General features: G+C 37.1%; 1 protein-coding gene across 2 annotated transcripts in view; it reads right to left on the bottom strand.

The window, feature by feature from the left end:
• Positions 1 to 16,207, bottom strand: part of LOC120109928 (cold-responsive protein kinase 1-like) — a 28,349-nt gene extending 12,142 nt beyond the window's left edge. Inside the window, exons 1-3 of one of the 2 annotated variants that reach the window (XM_039123723.1) lie at positions 15,935 to 16,207; positions 10,120 to 10,267; positions 2,270 to 2,385 (exon numbers count right to left, since the gene is read on the bottom strand). In XM_039123723.1, coding sequence (XP_038979651.1) covers positions 2,270 to 2,385; positions 10,120 to 10,192 — 189 coding nt within the window. In that variant the 5' untranslated portion in view covers positions 10,193 to 10,267; positions 15,935 to 16,207. The remainder of the gene's footprint in view (positions 1 to 2,269; positions 2,386 to 10,119; positions 10,268 to 15,934) is intronic. The other variant, XM_039123722.1, reaches the window with a different exon arrangement.
• Positions 16,208 to 17,087: the final 880 nt, after the last annotated feature.

The following is a 17,087-nucleotide window of genomic DNA, read 5'->3' as shown; positions in this document are numbered from 1 at the left end:
TTCGCATGTTTCATTTTTAAGAAACAGGAAAAGTGGCTATTCAATCTAATGAAGCACGCATGCACATATGTATTTTCTCTGTCAATTCTGAAATTCAATAATTATGTCTCTTGAAGGTTTTGTATCAAGGATTTGGCCTGCCAAATGTTTCCTTCTGAGAGATTGTCACCTGAGGATCATGTTCCAGGTATTGTCTTCCTATAGTTATGTTAAAAATTTGGTAACTTGCATGTAGATGCTAAAAGGGATTACAGGTCAAAATTTTGAAGCTCAAAATTTATTGTCATCAAGACTCTGAACCATTAGAGAAAAGTAGCAGTTTAGATATTCATTTTCATGTTCTCAGTATATTTTCTTGGATATAATCTCAGAACCTAAATTCCTCGCCCTATGGTCATGATGAAATGTATTATCTCTTAATAGTTTCACAAAGCCTAGAAAATAGATAGAGTGATAAAAGTAGGAGGATAGGTTTTAGAGATACATTTTAGGAAGCAGTGAGGCACAATTCAAGATAGACTTTCAAATTGTTCGAGGAATTTAGAGATATTAAGCTATGGTTGGAATGTCTTTTTTTCCCAAATTGAGAAAATATATTTTTGATAGAAGCAACACTGGATTTTCCAATGAAAAAATACTTGATACAGATGGGCCTTTTTCTACTACAATATATCTCGTTTGAGCATCTCAAGAAGGGGAGATCCCTGATGAGTTCAAATGCATCATTATTTTTAGTACTGTTGGTAAATGAATTTGGCATGAATGGGCATATGACAGGTAGCCCAGCATAAAGAAGTTGTTCAGGTGAAGTATAGAAGATCGGTCCAAACTTTAGATTATACAGGATGTTTTTGGTGTACTTAAACAATCTAAGATTTTTTTTCTCAATTAAGAATTAAATACCTTCAAAGTTAACACAATAAATGAAAAAATGCCTAAGTGTTTTCCCTTCCAAATTCTTGATACATATTGGCATCATACAGAGGCAAATGCAAGGTACTTAAAGGCGATTTTAGACTCTGCTGCATATATGAAATGAACATTTACCAAAATCTAGTAAATCAAACATCAAAATTCTTCAACGACAATCAGCTTGGTCCTATCTAATCGAAGAAAGGAATGAGAAAATGTGCAATATATGTGAGGCCCAATAGTCCCACATCGGAAAGACTCGTTCCAGAGCCTGGGCATATGAGGCGGGTGTCTCCTAATCCTGCAGACGCGTTTTGGGTGGAAAACAAAACCGGAGAGGGGGGAAGGACGCTTGCGTGAAGCCCCAGAACCGGACAATATCTGGCAGGGAAGCCCCGTGTTCCCCCCTCATGTGGCCCCCACGTGGGCACTAGGTGCCTCACGTGCCTCGCAGAGGCGGGGGTGTGACATTTGGTATCAGAGCTGAGGACGACTCTTGTCTGATGGTGGGAAGGGTGTGAGGCCCAATAGTCCCACATCGGAAAGACTCGTTCTAGAGCCTGGGCATATGAGGCGGGTGTCTCCTAATCCTGCAGACGCGTTTTGGGTGGAAAACAAAACCGGGAAGGGGTGAAGGACGTTTGCGTGAAGCCCCGGAACCGGACAATATCTGGCAGAGGAGCCCCGTATTCCCCCCTCATGTGGCCCCCACGTGGGCACTGGGTGCCTCACGTGCCCCGCGCAGGCGGGGGCGTGACAATATATAATTGCGCAATGGAGAATAACTACTCACAATTGATTAACAAAGGTGCATTGCAAGTAGATGACACTTTGAATGCACTAGGGAGACCTTACCCACTAACAATTAGTGTTAAGCATTCATCTTGTATGTTATATGCTGTTGTTCCTAGGGTGTCAGCTATCATTTATCTGTCTAATGTGACAAACTAGGCAGAAGGCACTTTATACACACACTCAGGATTTCTTTTCCTTTTTCCTGGTAGTTTTATAAAATCACGAACTATGTTAGCATGATAATCAGAATAAGGTTTGCTATCTTGGTACCAGACCCGGTATTGGTACCATGCTGGTACAGTGTCAGTATATCCGATACGGGGGTTGATTCGGTGTATTGAGACTTGGTACACGCCCGTACCAAGTCTCGGTTCGATGCCGGTAATGCTACAATATGCTGGAACGAGATGGGACATACGGCATGCCATAATCAAAATATGTCAGATTCAGTCATAAGTTAATAAGGTAGATGAATCCAAGCATAAGAACTAAGACATTTAACAGCCATAATTATAGTGTGATTAAAGTGAACAAAGGCAACATATTAAAACATTATGAATACCTTGTAGACTGTTCCAAAACCACCTTGTCCTAATTTATTACATGGATGAAAATTATTTGTTGCTGCTCTCAACTCACCGTAGGAGAAAACCGTGATGTTCTCACTGGATGACAACCCTGTCCAGAAAAAGAGAAACAAAATCAAACAATTACATATGGTTTACTAGAACATGCGAGTAGTCCTTTCACATGACTTGACAGTCAAGTCTAATAATAGCAATATTGATCTTGATCTGACATCAGCCAATCAAATGTGTTGCCTCAAAGTCAACACTGTAGATAACAAAAGTAATCTGCACATCTTCTCTGCTTGCCTTTCCCCCGTAGTGTCTGTATAAATCTCCAATGAACTTCAACACAAATTATACTGCTGGCCCTTAACACAAATATCTGCTCTTCAACATGGTTCACAAAACTTTTGGGAGACAAAACATGAATATTTCTAGCGGTGATGGAGTTCTTATAATTGAAACAAACAGCAGAAAGAAAATTGAGAAGCATTTCAATGCAATGACTCCAGAAGTCTTCAACAGATTCCATAAGTAGATACATAGCTGACCTGACTGTGGACTTAACCAGCACTTCTGCCAAGACAAAGTAGAAACGGAAACATCATTTTGTCACGCCCGAAAACCGAGACAAGACACGGCCGTGCTAGCGAGGGGTACAACCCATGATAATACGAAGCCAAACATTTCATTTAAGTTCCAAATTCATTTCAGATAAAATATCATAAATAAAATTCCAATTTCATTATCCATTAAATGAAACCAATACGAGTTCAGAGCGTCTAAATCTAAACATAAATACTAAACCCATAATCCTCAATATTCAGAAAATCATTAACTACAAATTCATAGTCAATTTAAAATACTAAAGTTTTTCTACAAAGTCGTCAAGCTTGCTAATGCGAACTCCAAGCGTGGATCATCCTTCATTTCTAAGACCCTATTCGTCTAGAGAGAGAAAAATAAAAATAAAGATATATAAGCGACATAGCTCAATAACTAAATCTTACTCTACCTTACCGGATCAAGTATAAGTTTTTACATGATTCAATGCATTATTTGGAAAGTAAATTTATATTGTAAAATAAATATTTCATAAATATAATAACAAACTATGTCATAGCAAACCAATCATTATACACAAATCATGAAAGTTCATAAAGCTAAAAGTATAATTTGAAATATTCATATTCAACAAATATTTGCCATTTATCCATACTTTCATTTAAAACAGTGCTCATAGATTTGCACTATAATCACTATAATCTATGACAAGGCCATCTTCGTAATCGACAAGATATCATAGTTTGTATTCGTTACCAACTCTAACCCGTTGGCAGAGAGGGCTGTTTTCATTGTATGCTAGCTCCAGGATGTCGATTGACCCATATTTCTACGGGCAATCATAGCAATCTAAGAGCCTTTAGAAAATATATATCTTTTTCTTAAAATATGCACATAAATAGATGAAAAATACTAAATGACATAATCAGATTCATATTTCATAACAAAGCTATTTTCATCAAAACATTCATGAAACTATTTTTCATAGTAAAGCATGATTTTTATAATACATATGTTGATCCGTAATTTTAAAAAAAACATGATTTCTTTATTGGCAATATCATTAGCATCAAGGATTGCCGAACCGGACGGTGCCGCCCACTTCGGGCCAAACCGAGCCGACCTGATCTCTGACCGGGTCAGTTCGTGCATGAAAAACGATTCTGGCCCCGTAGGAACCAATCAGTACAAGAGCGAACCGGACGGAACCGGATCCGTCCCGCTCGGCCAGGACTCGATGCGAACTGGTCGGTTCGCACGGAGTCTGATTAATTTTGCCACAGAAAATATCAAAAAACATCATCTAGCTTGAACCGGAATCATAGAAACATCAGAAAACATCAAAAAAATAATTAAAAAAATCAAATTAGACATAAATTTATAGAATAAATTCGAAAAGAGAGAGAGCTCTCCAAAAAATAAAAAATACGGTGTGCGGATGTGCGAACCAGGCCAAAGATTGCTGAACCAAGCCAACTGGTTTGATACCGGTTCGGTTCTGTCGGAACCGGTACTGAACCGGATTGGGCGCCGACTGGTACGACACCCGGTATCAGTTCAGCAATCCTTGATATGCATGAAAAACATGATAATTTAAAAAATCATGAGTGTAAGATCTACTTACTTCTTTCGCCTTACACCGCCAAACTTTACTAGTGAAATCACTTAACCCTCTTAAAAATATTAAAAGCAAAATTAATTTTTGTTCAATGATTTCAATAGAATTAAAATAATAAGAAAAGGAGACAGTTGGTTGGGTGACGATGTTCGGCGGCTCCGGGCAGGTCAAGTCTAAGCAATTCGATCAATAAATCATAGGGTATGGACTCGATCAAGGCCAAAGTCGTTCGACATGGCTCATCATTAGGGGGTTCCAGGATGCTTAATAAGGCCGAGGTGATTGATCTAGTAGGCAACCTGGGCACTAGGGCAGTTTAGGGCCTCTTTTTAGGAATCAACTCGGATTCGTAGATCAGATCGATGAGATCCTATACTGGGATCCATAGGGTTATTTAGAGATAGAAACAAAAAGACAAGAGAGAAAGAGGGAGAAGATAGAGAGAGAAGAAACAAGAGAGAAATCGGTTCTCTTTCTTCTTTTTCTTCTTTTCTTTTCTAACTTTTCTTCTTCTTTTTTTTCTTTTTCTCTTCTCTATCGCACTCCCCTCTTTTCTTCGCAGAATAGAGGAGGGGGTGTGAGCTCGCCCCATTGAGAAATAGGGGATCCTCCAGCCTGATGGCAGCTGTGGCCGGAGGACCAGCGACTGCGGCCGAGAACCGGTGGCACAACGGCGAGAGAACGGCCACCGACAGTGACCAACACAAGAGAGAGAAACAGAAATTTTCTGATGATCTTTCGCCAGATTTCGGCCATTGTCGGGTCGATCGGGAAAAGGAAGAACAAGGAAGAAGACGGGGACCTTACCTTGGCTCTGAGGAGGTATCAGTGATCCCGATTTCTGACGAGCACAGAAACAGGCAGCCGTGAACTTCAAAGGAAAAAAGAGAGAGAAAGGAGATCGATGATCATCGGTGGAGGAGAAAGAGAGGTGGGGAGGTGCTTATATAGACGAGACCTAGGGCTCCGATGGCCCTAGGTCTCTGACTCCTAGCGGTATCATTGGGGGAGAAGGGAGGAAGGAAGACGCCCGATAGGAGTCTTCCGCCCATCACGTGCAAAGCACATGCAAGGCTAACCTGGGCCAAGCCTAGTCGGGCCGGTCAAGTGGACCAGGCCCGGGCAGGCCTTCACACATTTAGCGTAGAATCTTCTCCTTTTGGACTAATTATTTTTGCCTTCATTATGAAATTTTTTTTCCTTCAATTGTTTTATAAGAGGTTGTGGCTAGCTATTAACATAATCAAAACACTTAAACAAAATATTTTTAATGCATTCACCCCAAAAATATTAAAATGCCCTGAAATCCAGGCCCATGAAATAAATAGTTAATATTTGCCTGCTTCTGTTAATGTGGTCGTCTTACACTTAGTTGCTAGGCCCATGAAGTCTGTATGTCTTGGTGTGCATAAATGGCAGCAAAATCATCATGTTGGTCAGCTTAGACTTTCCTATTAATGGCTCCGTCAATTAGTACTATATAGTACAATTAGTGAACACAATTCCCAAAAGGCAGAAAATACTGCGCACTAACATCTTAGGATTGGACCCCAAAAGGTTAACACATGCACAACTAGAACCACATGAACTAGAAGTAGCAAAAACATGTATCAAATCCAGAAAAGTTTAGTAACAATATTTTCAAGGATCATAAGATTAAAAAATTAAATTAGAATTCTAAGAAACACTTTATGGCCACATAGCAAGTCATGCGATGATAACAATACAAAACTCATGGCATCTCAGGAGAAAAGGACAATAGTGCTACATTAAGACTTAACTACTTTGATACAACTACAATAGTTGCTATAATGCTTATTTTTATCATTAATAATATGCCTCCTCACATGTTTTCGGTGCCGTCAGCAAAACGTGCCATATATATAAAGCAACTCAAGGTCCGCCGAACCGATACCAAGAGCCGTACCGGTCGGCGGCTGGTGGTGTGCCAATTCCGAACCAGCATGCCAATTTTTTAATATTTTTAAGTTTGAACTAATGGTAATTATTTTTTTAATTTTTTCAAAAAAAAATCAATTTTTTTTATAATTTGATTTTTTTGATATTGTTTGATTTGTATATGATCCTGATACACCCTAAATGATGCCTCTTGATGTTTTAGAGTGATGCAAAATATAAATAACTTTAAGTGTAATTTCTGTTTCTAGAATGCTTTGCATGCTAGAAGAAACAATATGAAATATCCTAAAATCAATTAGTGAGATACAAAATATAAAACGATATAATCAATTAAAATATATTTAGAGTACAACATACATACCAATATCTAAAATTTCGTTGAGTGGTGATGTCTCTCATAGATATCCGGACCATTAGCATAATCAGGAGACACATCAACCAATGCCTCTAACCAAGCAGCGTTGTAATCCTATATACTCATCTCATAAGGAACGCGCTCTGGTTATAACCAGTTTTGGATCTCTCATTGAAGCTCTGGCTTTGAGAAGTATTCTCTAGTTGATAATATGACTGTGGAGAAGCCCATCTGAATATACCGACAGAAAAATCCGACTCGTAAAATCAAGATTTGCCAAACCGAGTCAAACCGCTCGGTTCATGCAGTACCGAACCGACTCGATTGGTTACAAAAAACGGTTCCGGCCCCTTCGGGCCAGAATCGCAATAGGATCGGCCAAATTCGATCCTTTTCATGCCAGTCGGTTCTGACTAGTTTGATGATGACTCGGTGCGAACCAGTCGATTCGCACCAAGTCAAGTAGCACTTTGGCATTATTGCCACAGTGTAATGCCACAGTATTTTGGCATTATTGCCACAGCAGCACTGTGGCAATAATGCCATAGTAGCCTGCTAGGGGCTTTAAAAGCTTGGGCCTTCCCAAATCCCAAAAGTAAGTAGCCTTTTCTTGCTAGAGATTCTTCTATCCAAAAAATCCACAAACAACACCGATTCAGGCTATCAGAAGGAAGAGCTTAGACTAAATAAGATGTTCTTCCTCTCTCCTATCTCCTTCATTTTTTTGGAGGGGGCTTAAAAACATAGCTCAAATATTGCAAAATAAGAGGAGATCATGCCACTGCAATAATGAAGGCTATCAAACCATTATATAAAGTACTTCGGGCTGTAGATAGCGAGAGGTTCCTCCCGATGGGCTTTCTGTATCACATAATGGAGAGGGCACAAGCTCAAATCATGGAGGTAGACCCAGCCCATGCCTAAGAGTACATCGACATCATTGAGCGACAGTGGGACTACCAAATAGGTTGAGACTTGCATCTAGCAGGTAAGCAAGAACATTAAAAATTAGACTGCTCTTGTACTTGTACAATTTTACTAAAATGGTCTCCTCTATGTGCAGCATACTACATAAATCCTCGATTCTAGTACAACATAGCTGGAATTGGTAAGGATGACGAACTTCTGATAGCTTTGTGTAATGTCATTTACAAGATGGAGTCTGATCCAAAAGTTGCGTAGAAGAGGTAACTTAAGTGGCATATGTAAGTTTACCGGTATCTTCTATTATTAACGTAGTACAATACGATTCTTTTTTATAGACCAAATTATTTAGAGAGGGCAGCTACAACTTTGGACAGCAAGCACTTGTCGTAAGTAAGACAAGTATGAATCTAAGTATGTTACACATCAGGACATTCACCTAGCATTAGATGGTTACTAATATGGTACTATCTTATATTTATTTTTTTATAATATTTTTGTAGCTAAATGGTGGATTCATTTTGGGCTGTCCGCAAAAAATCTTAAGCAGGTAACTATCTGGATCCTCTTCCAGACGGTCTTCTCGAGTGGCTGTGAGCGCAACTGATCTATCTTTGCCCTCATCCACAGCAAATTGAGAAACTGTTTGACACAAAAGCGCATCAACGACCTTGTATATGTCAACTACAATCCGAAGATGAGGCTAAAGTACATTGAGGAAGTGGAGCTCAAGTATATAGATCCAATCTATAGTGCTTTCGCTGATGATGAGGATGATCCTATGATCGGATGGCTTGTGGACCAACAGTAAAAGCCGAGGCTTGACGAGCCAGGATTGCCTCCACGACCGACCATCTACGTAGTCGGCAAGGCTAGGGTCGATGCAGGGCAATGGGCTGAGCGTAATATTCCATGCATTCCTACAGCTAATCAACTATAGCCACAAAAGAGCCAGTCGCCATATGACTCCTTGTCTGAGACATCCTCTCAGAGATATGATTGAGAAATGATTAGATAAGGCCACTACGCTACCTAGTCGACTCTGTCAGGATGGCCACAAAGCCAAACAGAGAGGCACGAAGGGTAAAAAGACAGCTGCCCAATAGATCAAAAAAGAAAAACAAAAAGCACCTGCAGTCCCAATAGAGAGTGTCGAAGAGTCCTGGAGCAGCAGCAATGACGGTTCTGGTGGTCATGGATCTGTTGGCCATGAAGAAAGTGAAGGACAGGAGACTATTGTTCATGAGACAGCTACAGGATAGTTTTTGATACACAAGCGAGTCCTAATTCTTTTTCTTTGATGGCTCAATTCTTGCAAATTTATCAAGCACGTCGGTTTATTAATTATTTAAAAATAATAAAATTTTGTTACGATGAAAAATATGTTTCTACTTCAGAAAATACTTCTGATGTAGTTAATCCATAGTACTAATTTTCATATTTTTTAGATTATTTATATATTTTTTAATAATTTTTAAATTTAAAAATATATTTAAATATCATAAAGTTAGAAAAATATTTTTTCTACTTCAAAAAATACTTCTAAATCATGTAATACGTAGTACTTTTTTTATTTTTTGTTAATTACATATTTTTAATAATTGTTTAAATTAAAAATATTTTTTAAATATAAATATTTTAGAAAATTAATTTGATCTTAGAACCATGTACAATCCTTCCATGGATGCTATATATATTTTTTTAAGTCGTGTTCATGTATCAAACGCTACTTATTTCTTAATATTTTTAAAATTTAAATATAGGCCACTATACGATGATAACTTAAAAAAATAGACACCAAATTTAACTCAGGAGTAGCTTGTATGCCCCTAAATAAGCTTCAAATTTTATAGTTATTTTATGTATTTTATTTTTTAAAAATTTAATTCAAAAATATATTTTTCAATTTAAAAATTATTATTTAATAAAATTGAAAGATTTTAGTAGGATTGTGTAGATCATCCATAAATCTACAACATATCATGAAATCATGCCAAAATCAAAACTTTTGGCATGACCTCTTATTTTGAAAATTTCTCGGCATTTTCGGTATTGAAAAAGAAAAGAGGAAATGAGATAGGAGAGGGAAAACACACCTTATTTTGAGTTGGAACCTTCTTGAATTATCGAAACCAGCACGTTTTTTGGCTGGAAAGGGGATTTGAGAAAACCGTGAAGGAAGGCCTAATAAGAAGGCTTGAGAATCTTTCTCAAGACGGCGAGAAGTGAAAACCGGTTCGAATTGGTGCAAACTGCTTCACACCGGTTTCACTCCGAACCGCCTAGTTCGAAGTGGTTCAGGGGTGGGTTCCAAATTTCACAACAAAACCAATTCAGTTCTGCACCAGCGGGCGGTTCAGCAGACCATGAAGCAACGAATATATTCTCCACTAGATGCTCCTCACATATTGTTATTGTAACAGTAAGTGCGAAAGAAGTTGAGATATAAAAGCATTTCTTACTGCGTAAGTCTTGTTGAGAATTAGGACGATCCTTTTCTGTCACTGACGGGGCATCAAAACAACACCAACGCATATCCACTCATGTAATGGACCTTCAGTCTTCTAAACGGCTACATATGCAGCCTTCGGTCTACAATAAGGATGCAACCTGTAATCATATACATCATTTTCTCATGAGAAGCTCCATAAAAATGAAAACACTATGAATGTTTAGCATAATAATATTAAATGAAGAAACAAGACATTTACGTACATAAGATGCAAAAATACAAATATTGCAACCACAGCAGCAAGCTTGAAAAACCAGTATTGTCAGTCATCAATCATGCTCAAACATGCAAATGCTAATTTCAAGCTTAATGTACATACAGAAAACGAATGGTGAGGTGTATGGAGAATTGGGAATAACTAGTGCCTTAGATATTTCTAGAGAAACTACCAAGGATCATAAAATATAATAAGAATTCTTGAGATAAAAGGACTGAAATTGTCCTAGCACTCTTCTTCCTGGCCAAACCACATCCACCAAGAACTTCTCTTCAGGGAAGAATTACTCAGCGGATTAAGCCAATACATATCTAAAATATCCAATTTTTAGCTTACAAATTATCTGGAATTGGTGCCTTTATACACATTACACTTTATAATTTATCCATCAACTGGTACTCTTCCACAATACATATATTATAATTATCTTTACATTTTTGGCCTGCACCTTATTGAGGCATATATTGCAGTTATATGCATTGTCACAAGCATCATTTTTATCATAGCCTGGTTTTTCCATGCATAGAGTCCATGTTAAATACATTATTTCTTGATCATGTTTTATTCTCACTATGCGGCAACTACACCTCCTATGTACATAATATTTTTTGGGCTTGTGCCCTAAGGCCCCTAAAAAGACATACTTTGGATTTTCAAAACTCAAAAGGCTCCAAATACTTCTGATTTTCAACACCCTTGCAGAGGTACTTTGAAGGCCCAGATAATCGAGCTTCCACATGAAAGCTTGAGGAGAGCATTGTCTATAATTGACAAAGAATCTTCATCTGATATTGTTGGACTAAACTATAAGCCAGAGATTTTCCATCCGCATGTCCTCCTAGAATGCTCTCATGGAAGCATCCTCAAATCTGATGAACTTAGCGTTAGATATATGCCCTCAGAAACCAATTTGTAAAACAATTTTAATAATTATTGAATTATTTATGTCTCCTTTTCACACATATGTTTATTTGTTTATTGGGTATTTTATTGTGACATGAGATGTTCACATGGTATATATGTTAAGTAACATTGTAGAGGGACCACACCGATGAATAATGAATTATAGGCGCGGAGTGGTGGTTTTTCGATTCTTTGTTAACTCATGTTGTTCTAAGCCGAGTTACATATTTTAGGCCTACACTCATTGTGCCGCTATATAAATAGAATGATAGGCTTTGTCATTGAGGTAGAGACCTTAAGCAGACAAGTAGGTGCACTGTAAGAGTACATGCACTGAACGAGATCCAAATATGAGTACCTTCTGAAAGTGATCACTGATGTTGAGAAGAGTATTCAGCATAATTAGTTTATATGCCCTTTGACCTAAGAAGTCTATGCAGATATATTTGGTGTGTTCTTGTGCTTTGACTGAGTCAATTGTTGATGGTCTTCTCAAGATCAAATATACAAACAAAGTTGGATCTTGAGTGCACCAGATAGATTTGTATAGATGCTCAATAAGGAATCCACCAGCCTCAATTTGAGGTAGAATATTCAGTATGCCTGTATGAGGTTGGACCAAAAGAAAAACTGGCCAGTAAGATTTATAAAAATTGTTTTCATTATATTTTATTATTACTATAAATAACATGTTTATTTGTGAAATTGTTTTAGAACAATTTTTGGGTCCAACTGAATTACAAAATAAGAATTAAGAATTATATGAACCAGGAATTTAATCAATGATATTTTTTCGATCCTATTGGCTTATGTGGAATATGGTGTGGTGGAAGGATAAATAAACAAAATTGTAAGCAAAAAGAAATTTCACTAAATTAATCTCCTTTTCTCGAAAGTCAATTGCAAAGTATTGATGGACATTTTTGCAATTTGTAGACGCCCAAAATTCGGAATTAAAAGAATATAAGGAGTTTTGTGAAAAATTATTTTTCAGTGATCCTATGACCGAGAATAGAGATCCCTAAGGATTCCACGCATATCATTGCCTAGGATTTTATGTGGTGGCCGTAAATAGCCAAGGTTGGCCATCAGAACTAAGAAATCACGCAAAAGTTGCAAGAGCCACAAAAATTCAGGGAGAGGCAGTGAGCGTGGATCTCTTGGGAGGCAACACGCTTGGGTTGCTAGTGGTGAGATCTGTGTTTCTAACACTCTGTTCGTTGTTTTGCAGGATTTTCCCTTGATTTTCTTCCGTTACAGGGAAATGATCCTGGATTTTCAGAAAAATCATCCTTCACTTAGCATGTAAGGCAAAACCTTAGAGTTGTATGCATTCTTCAAGGACAAGTTGGGATATTTATTAACCTTTGGAAAATTCCTTATTTGAAAGGTTTACCGTCTCTCCAGCTTCTGGTACTAAAAAATTCTTATTGTTTGCAGCGTCCTCCATAGTCTCGCAAACTTGTGGGCTCGGATAAGGTTTATTTGTTCAAATTTGTCATGCCCTTCCTTTCCTTATCTTTCTCACCATGTTTTTCTTCTTGCTAGCTTTCAAAAAACATCTCATCCCCGTAGTTTGTGTGCACTAACTGACCCAAACTGGTCCAACTTTGACCAGTGTTGCTCTAATACATTCTAGGTGGATCCCTTCATTTTTCTCTAGTTTCTCTTCAAGCTCTCCCATAATTCATTCCCTTCCCTCCATTTCTCCCCTTTTGTCTCCATTCTTCACTTCCATTTCAGGTTGGCAGTGCATAGCCAGCAAAAGCTATAGACAACTGCATTTGCTTATCCTATCCATCTTTCTTTTTGTTTCCTTTGCACTCCTTCTTTACTTCAAAAAAACCTTCATTTCTCTCCCTTTTTTCATTCTTATTCCTTTTATAGGTTTTTCCATCTCTTGTTCATCCTTTTTCTCTCATATATTTTTCCTACTCCCAAGACCTAGTTTCCCCTTAGCATATTTTCAGTTTCTTTCTGCTCATCTTGTTGCAAAAATTCATTAGAGCCTCTACGAATTTCTTAGCAGTGTTTATGTGAAGCTTGATAGGACCAATTAATAGGAGATGCTTGGGGCTGTATTGATGCAACTCTTTGTTTTAGATAGTGATGGAGATGATGCAAAGGCTTTGACCAAGAGATAACATTTCACAAAAGTCCTTCCAACGTTGTTTTCAACCAAACACTTATTCTTTGTATGTACCGTTATCTTGCTAGCCTTCTTTCGATGGAAGTCCTATGAGATCATTTTCATAGCATGCTCACCCAACCGGGTCATGACTTTGAGTATTAGCTAATTGGATAGTCTGCCAAATCGCAGAATTACCCAGTTCACCCCTATACCGAGCTAAACCGGGCCAGAATCGGAACAATTCGGCCCTCTTTTTCGAGAACACCCCCGCAACACTCTGAACTAGACGGTTCAAAGCGGAACCAGTGCAAATCAGTCAATTCACCAGTTTAAACCAATTCAGGTGTGCCCCCCTTTTTCAATAATAGAGAAGCCTAAGAAGGCCTCCCAAGCTTTTGAGGTCATTCTACTATTTTGTTTTCAAACCCCCCCTATTTCGCCAAAAACTCCATAATTTCGAGGATTAAAGAACCTAAAACAAGGTAAGGTGGCTCTCCCCTATCTCATTTCTTTTTCTTTTTTTTCAACGTCGAAAAATACCAAAAAAATTCAAAATAAGAGGAGATTACGCCAAAATTTTTGACTTTGGCATGATTTCATAATATATTGTAAATCTATGGATGATTTACAAAGTGAGACTAAAATCTTTAATTTTTATTAATTCTATATTTTTTATTAAAAAATATTTTTTAACTTAAAAAATAAAATAAAATCTAAAAAGTTTCTTTAGGGCATGTAAGCAACTTTTGACCTAAATTTGGTATTCATTTATTCAAATTTGGGTGTGATCATGCACACAGTGATATGATATGGGCCTAAATTTGAATAAAATTATGAAATAAGTAGCCTTTAATGCATGCCCACGAGCTTAGAAAAATATATATAGCATCCATAGTAGGGTTGTATATAAATCTAAACTCAAATTAATTTTCTAAAATTTTTATGATTAAAAATTATTTTTAATTTAAAAATATTAAAAAATATAATCCGTACAAAAAATAAAAAATTAGTGCTACATATTGCATAATTCAGAAATATTTTCTAAAGTAAAAAATATATTTTCTGAATTATAATATTTTAAATTATTTTTAAATTTAAAAATTATTAATATATATAAATAATAAAAAATAAAAAAATTATTATGTATTAGATAAATTAGAAGATTTTCTAAAATAGAAAATATATTTATTAATCATAATAAAATTTTACTATTTTTAAATAATTAATAAACTGGCGTGCTTGATAAACCTAGAGGAATGGATCCATACAAAAAAAAAAGATCCAAAGTATGATATTAGTTGGGATCATAGATAAATGCTCTCGGAACGATACAAATGACGGTGTACTAGTGCAACATAGAGTTAAAAGAAAGAGTGGTAACCAAGTTAAAGCAGCACCTGACTGTTAGTTATCCCAATATATTTATATGATGGAAATACTGACAAAAAGTCCGATAGTTAATGAACAAGCTCTTCGCTGATTTCAGAGCAGCTAAGGAGAGGGTTGTCAAAGAGAAGATGGAGGTGGACAGCCAAGCGACGGAGCCACCTTCACTCCAGGGAGTCAGAGGAGGCGCCTGCTCCAAATGATGATGAGACATAAATCCAGGCTCGCATGAAAGTTATCGTTCAGGCAAGTCTGGGTGACACTGGCAGCAGGATGAGATAGCCCGATATAGAGCTTAATTTGGGCCCTCACACTACGAGTCGGGCTCTAGTTCTGCGACCATTGGAGCGATCCAAAGTCCAAAAAGACCTCATTAGTTAGGGTGACTGCCAATAAAGGCGGTGGCTATATTACATCTACTCTGCGGGCTTTTGGCAGTAGAAATATGTCCTCCAATAAAATTCCACCATAAGCCACAGTCCATGATTTAGATCTACATGTCTTTCCCAGCATTGATTGAAGTAGCAGAGGGTTCGCACGATGCTAAATAAGGATATATGACGAGCTATTAGATCCTAGTTCTACTTCAGTCACATCTATTAGATCTGCATGTATATCCTTATAAATAATTTTCTTTTATATGATACTATCAAATTTTACTATTTATGTATAAACCCGCATAAATTATTTCTTTTTGCACATCTTCCTTATCGAGTCAGGGATGCATATGTAAAAAAAAAAATATATATATATATATATATATATATATATATATATATATAAGGATATGCACATAAATAGAAAATCTACAACGGTATATCCACAATTTTAAATACTTATTAAGCTACACATATATATAAAAAAAATCAAACTTATAAGTCCCTACATAATGCTTGTGAAGCATTGCAAAGTTGCAAATCACCTGCTGCACAAGATGAAGAAGATGGAAATTTGATGCTAGACGTGAAACGACAACTACTTAGCCCTCCTAGTTTCTTCTTTATGCTTGCAGCCCAGATGCATACAGACCCACCAACATGTTCTAGCTCAAATAGAAACCAGAAGGAATACTTCCAGACAAGAAGACAAGCAAGAGTGGGGGGGATGTAAGAGGGAGAGAGACCGCACCTACGAAAGAAACACTATGCGGAGCGTTTTCACCGACGAAAGACGGCAACGCCCCTGCCCTCTTCTTCGTATTTGCCTCTTGCTGATGACCTTCGAAGGAAGAGAAACTGGGAGGAGTCACGGCGGCTGCGTGCTTGTCTTCGCCGGTTTCTTGAACTTGACGGTGGGCAGGTGATGGGGACAAAGGACTACTGATGGTTTATGTTGCAATCAATGCAGGGAGTGAGCCGGGGAATCCGTACGGCGAATATCTGCCGTCGATTTTGATGCAAGTCCGGTCCGGAAGCCGCTCGATCTGCTGCAGGGGTGGTTGGAATCGGCATTTAAGGCTTTTTATTTCTGGTAACATGGCAAGCCACCAAAGCTGACCGCAGCCCAAACTTGCGGTCATGGACATTTTCTTTTTTAGCAATCAATGCTATGTTAGTGGAGGAATATATCCTAGAATAACCAAGGAGTCAAATACTAATTAAGCACTCAACTAGTTTCTAAAATATTTTTGTAAAAAATTAATAAATAATTTTTGCACATTTGTTTAGCTAAAAAAAATAGCATATTTCAAAATAAGTTACTTTTCGTTAAGTATTTATTTTTTAAAAAATTATGTAAAATAATTATTACACTCTCAATAAAGAAGTAAGACTTTACCGGATCTTATCTAAAAATTTAAATATTTTTTGGAAAAAAAACCTCCAATTTTCAATATAATTGGAACTTTTCATATAGTACATCGATTTTTCATTTATTATTATAAAATATAAAAATTTTATTCTCATAAAAAAATAATTTTTTCATCTCTAAACTTTAACGAGATATGAGCTATATCTTTATTTTTTTAGTGGCACTACTTTTTTCTCTTTTTTTATATCTCTGCGAACCAACCAGAGTTAAAGAGTATGGAGGTGAAAAAATTTGGAAAAAGATGTTTAGATGTAGATTTTACTACCTAATGTATTTATGTCTCTTGGTCAGCCTATCATGCATGCTTCTTTCTTATGAATACTAGTCATGTGTGCCAAAATTACTAGGCATGGATGACAACACTGTTGGTTTTATGCATCAACTTTACCAAACCATGTCACCATTGCTAGTCAAGTATCAAGGTTATGAACCCTTTGTCCTAATTTTAGTAGTCTAGGATGTCAACTTACCA

The sequence above is a fragment of the Phoenix dactylifera genome, chromosome 2 (genome assembly GCF_009389715.1).
Source record: "Phoenix dactylifera cultivar Barhee BC4 chromosome 2, palm_55x_up_171113_PBpolish2nd_filt_p, whole genome shotgun sequence".
Lineage (NCBI taxonomy): Eukaryota > Viridiplantae > Streptophyta > Magnoliopsida > Arecales > Arecaceae > Phoenix > Phoenix dactylifera.
Note: the sequence above shows the minus strand (reverse complement) of the source record. Positions and strands in the feature narration are given on the sequence as shown.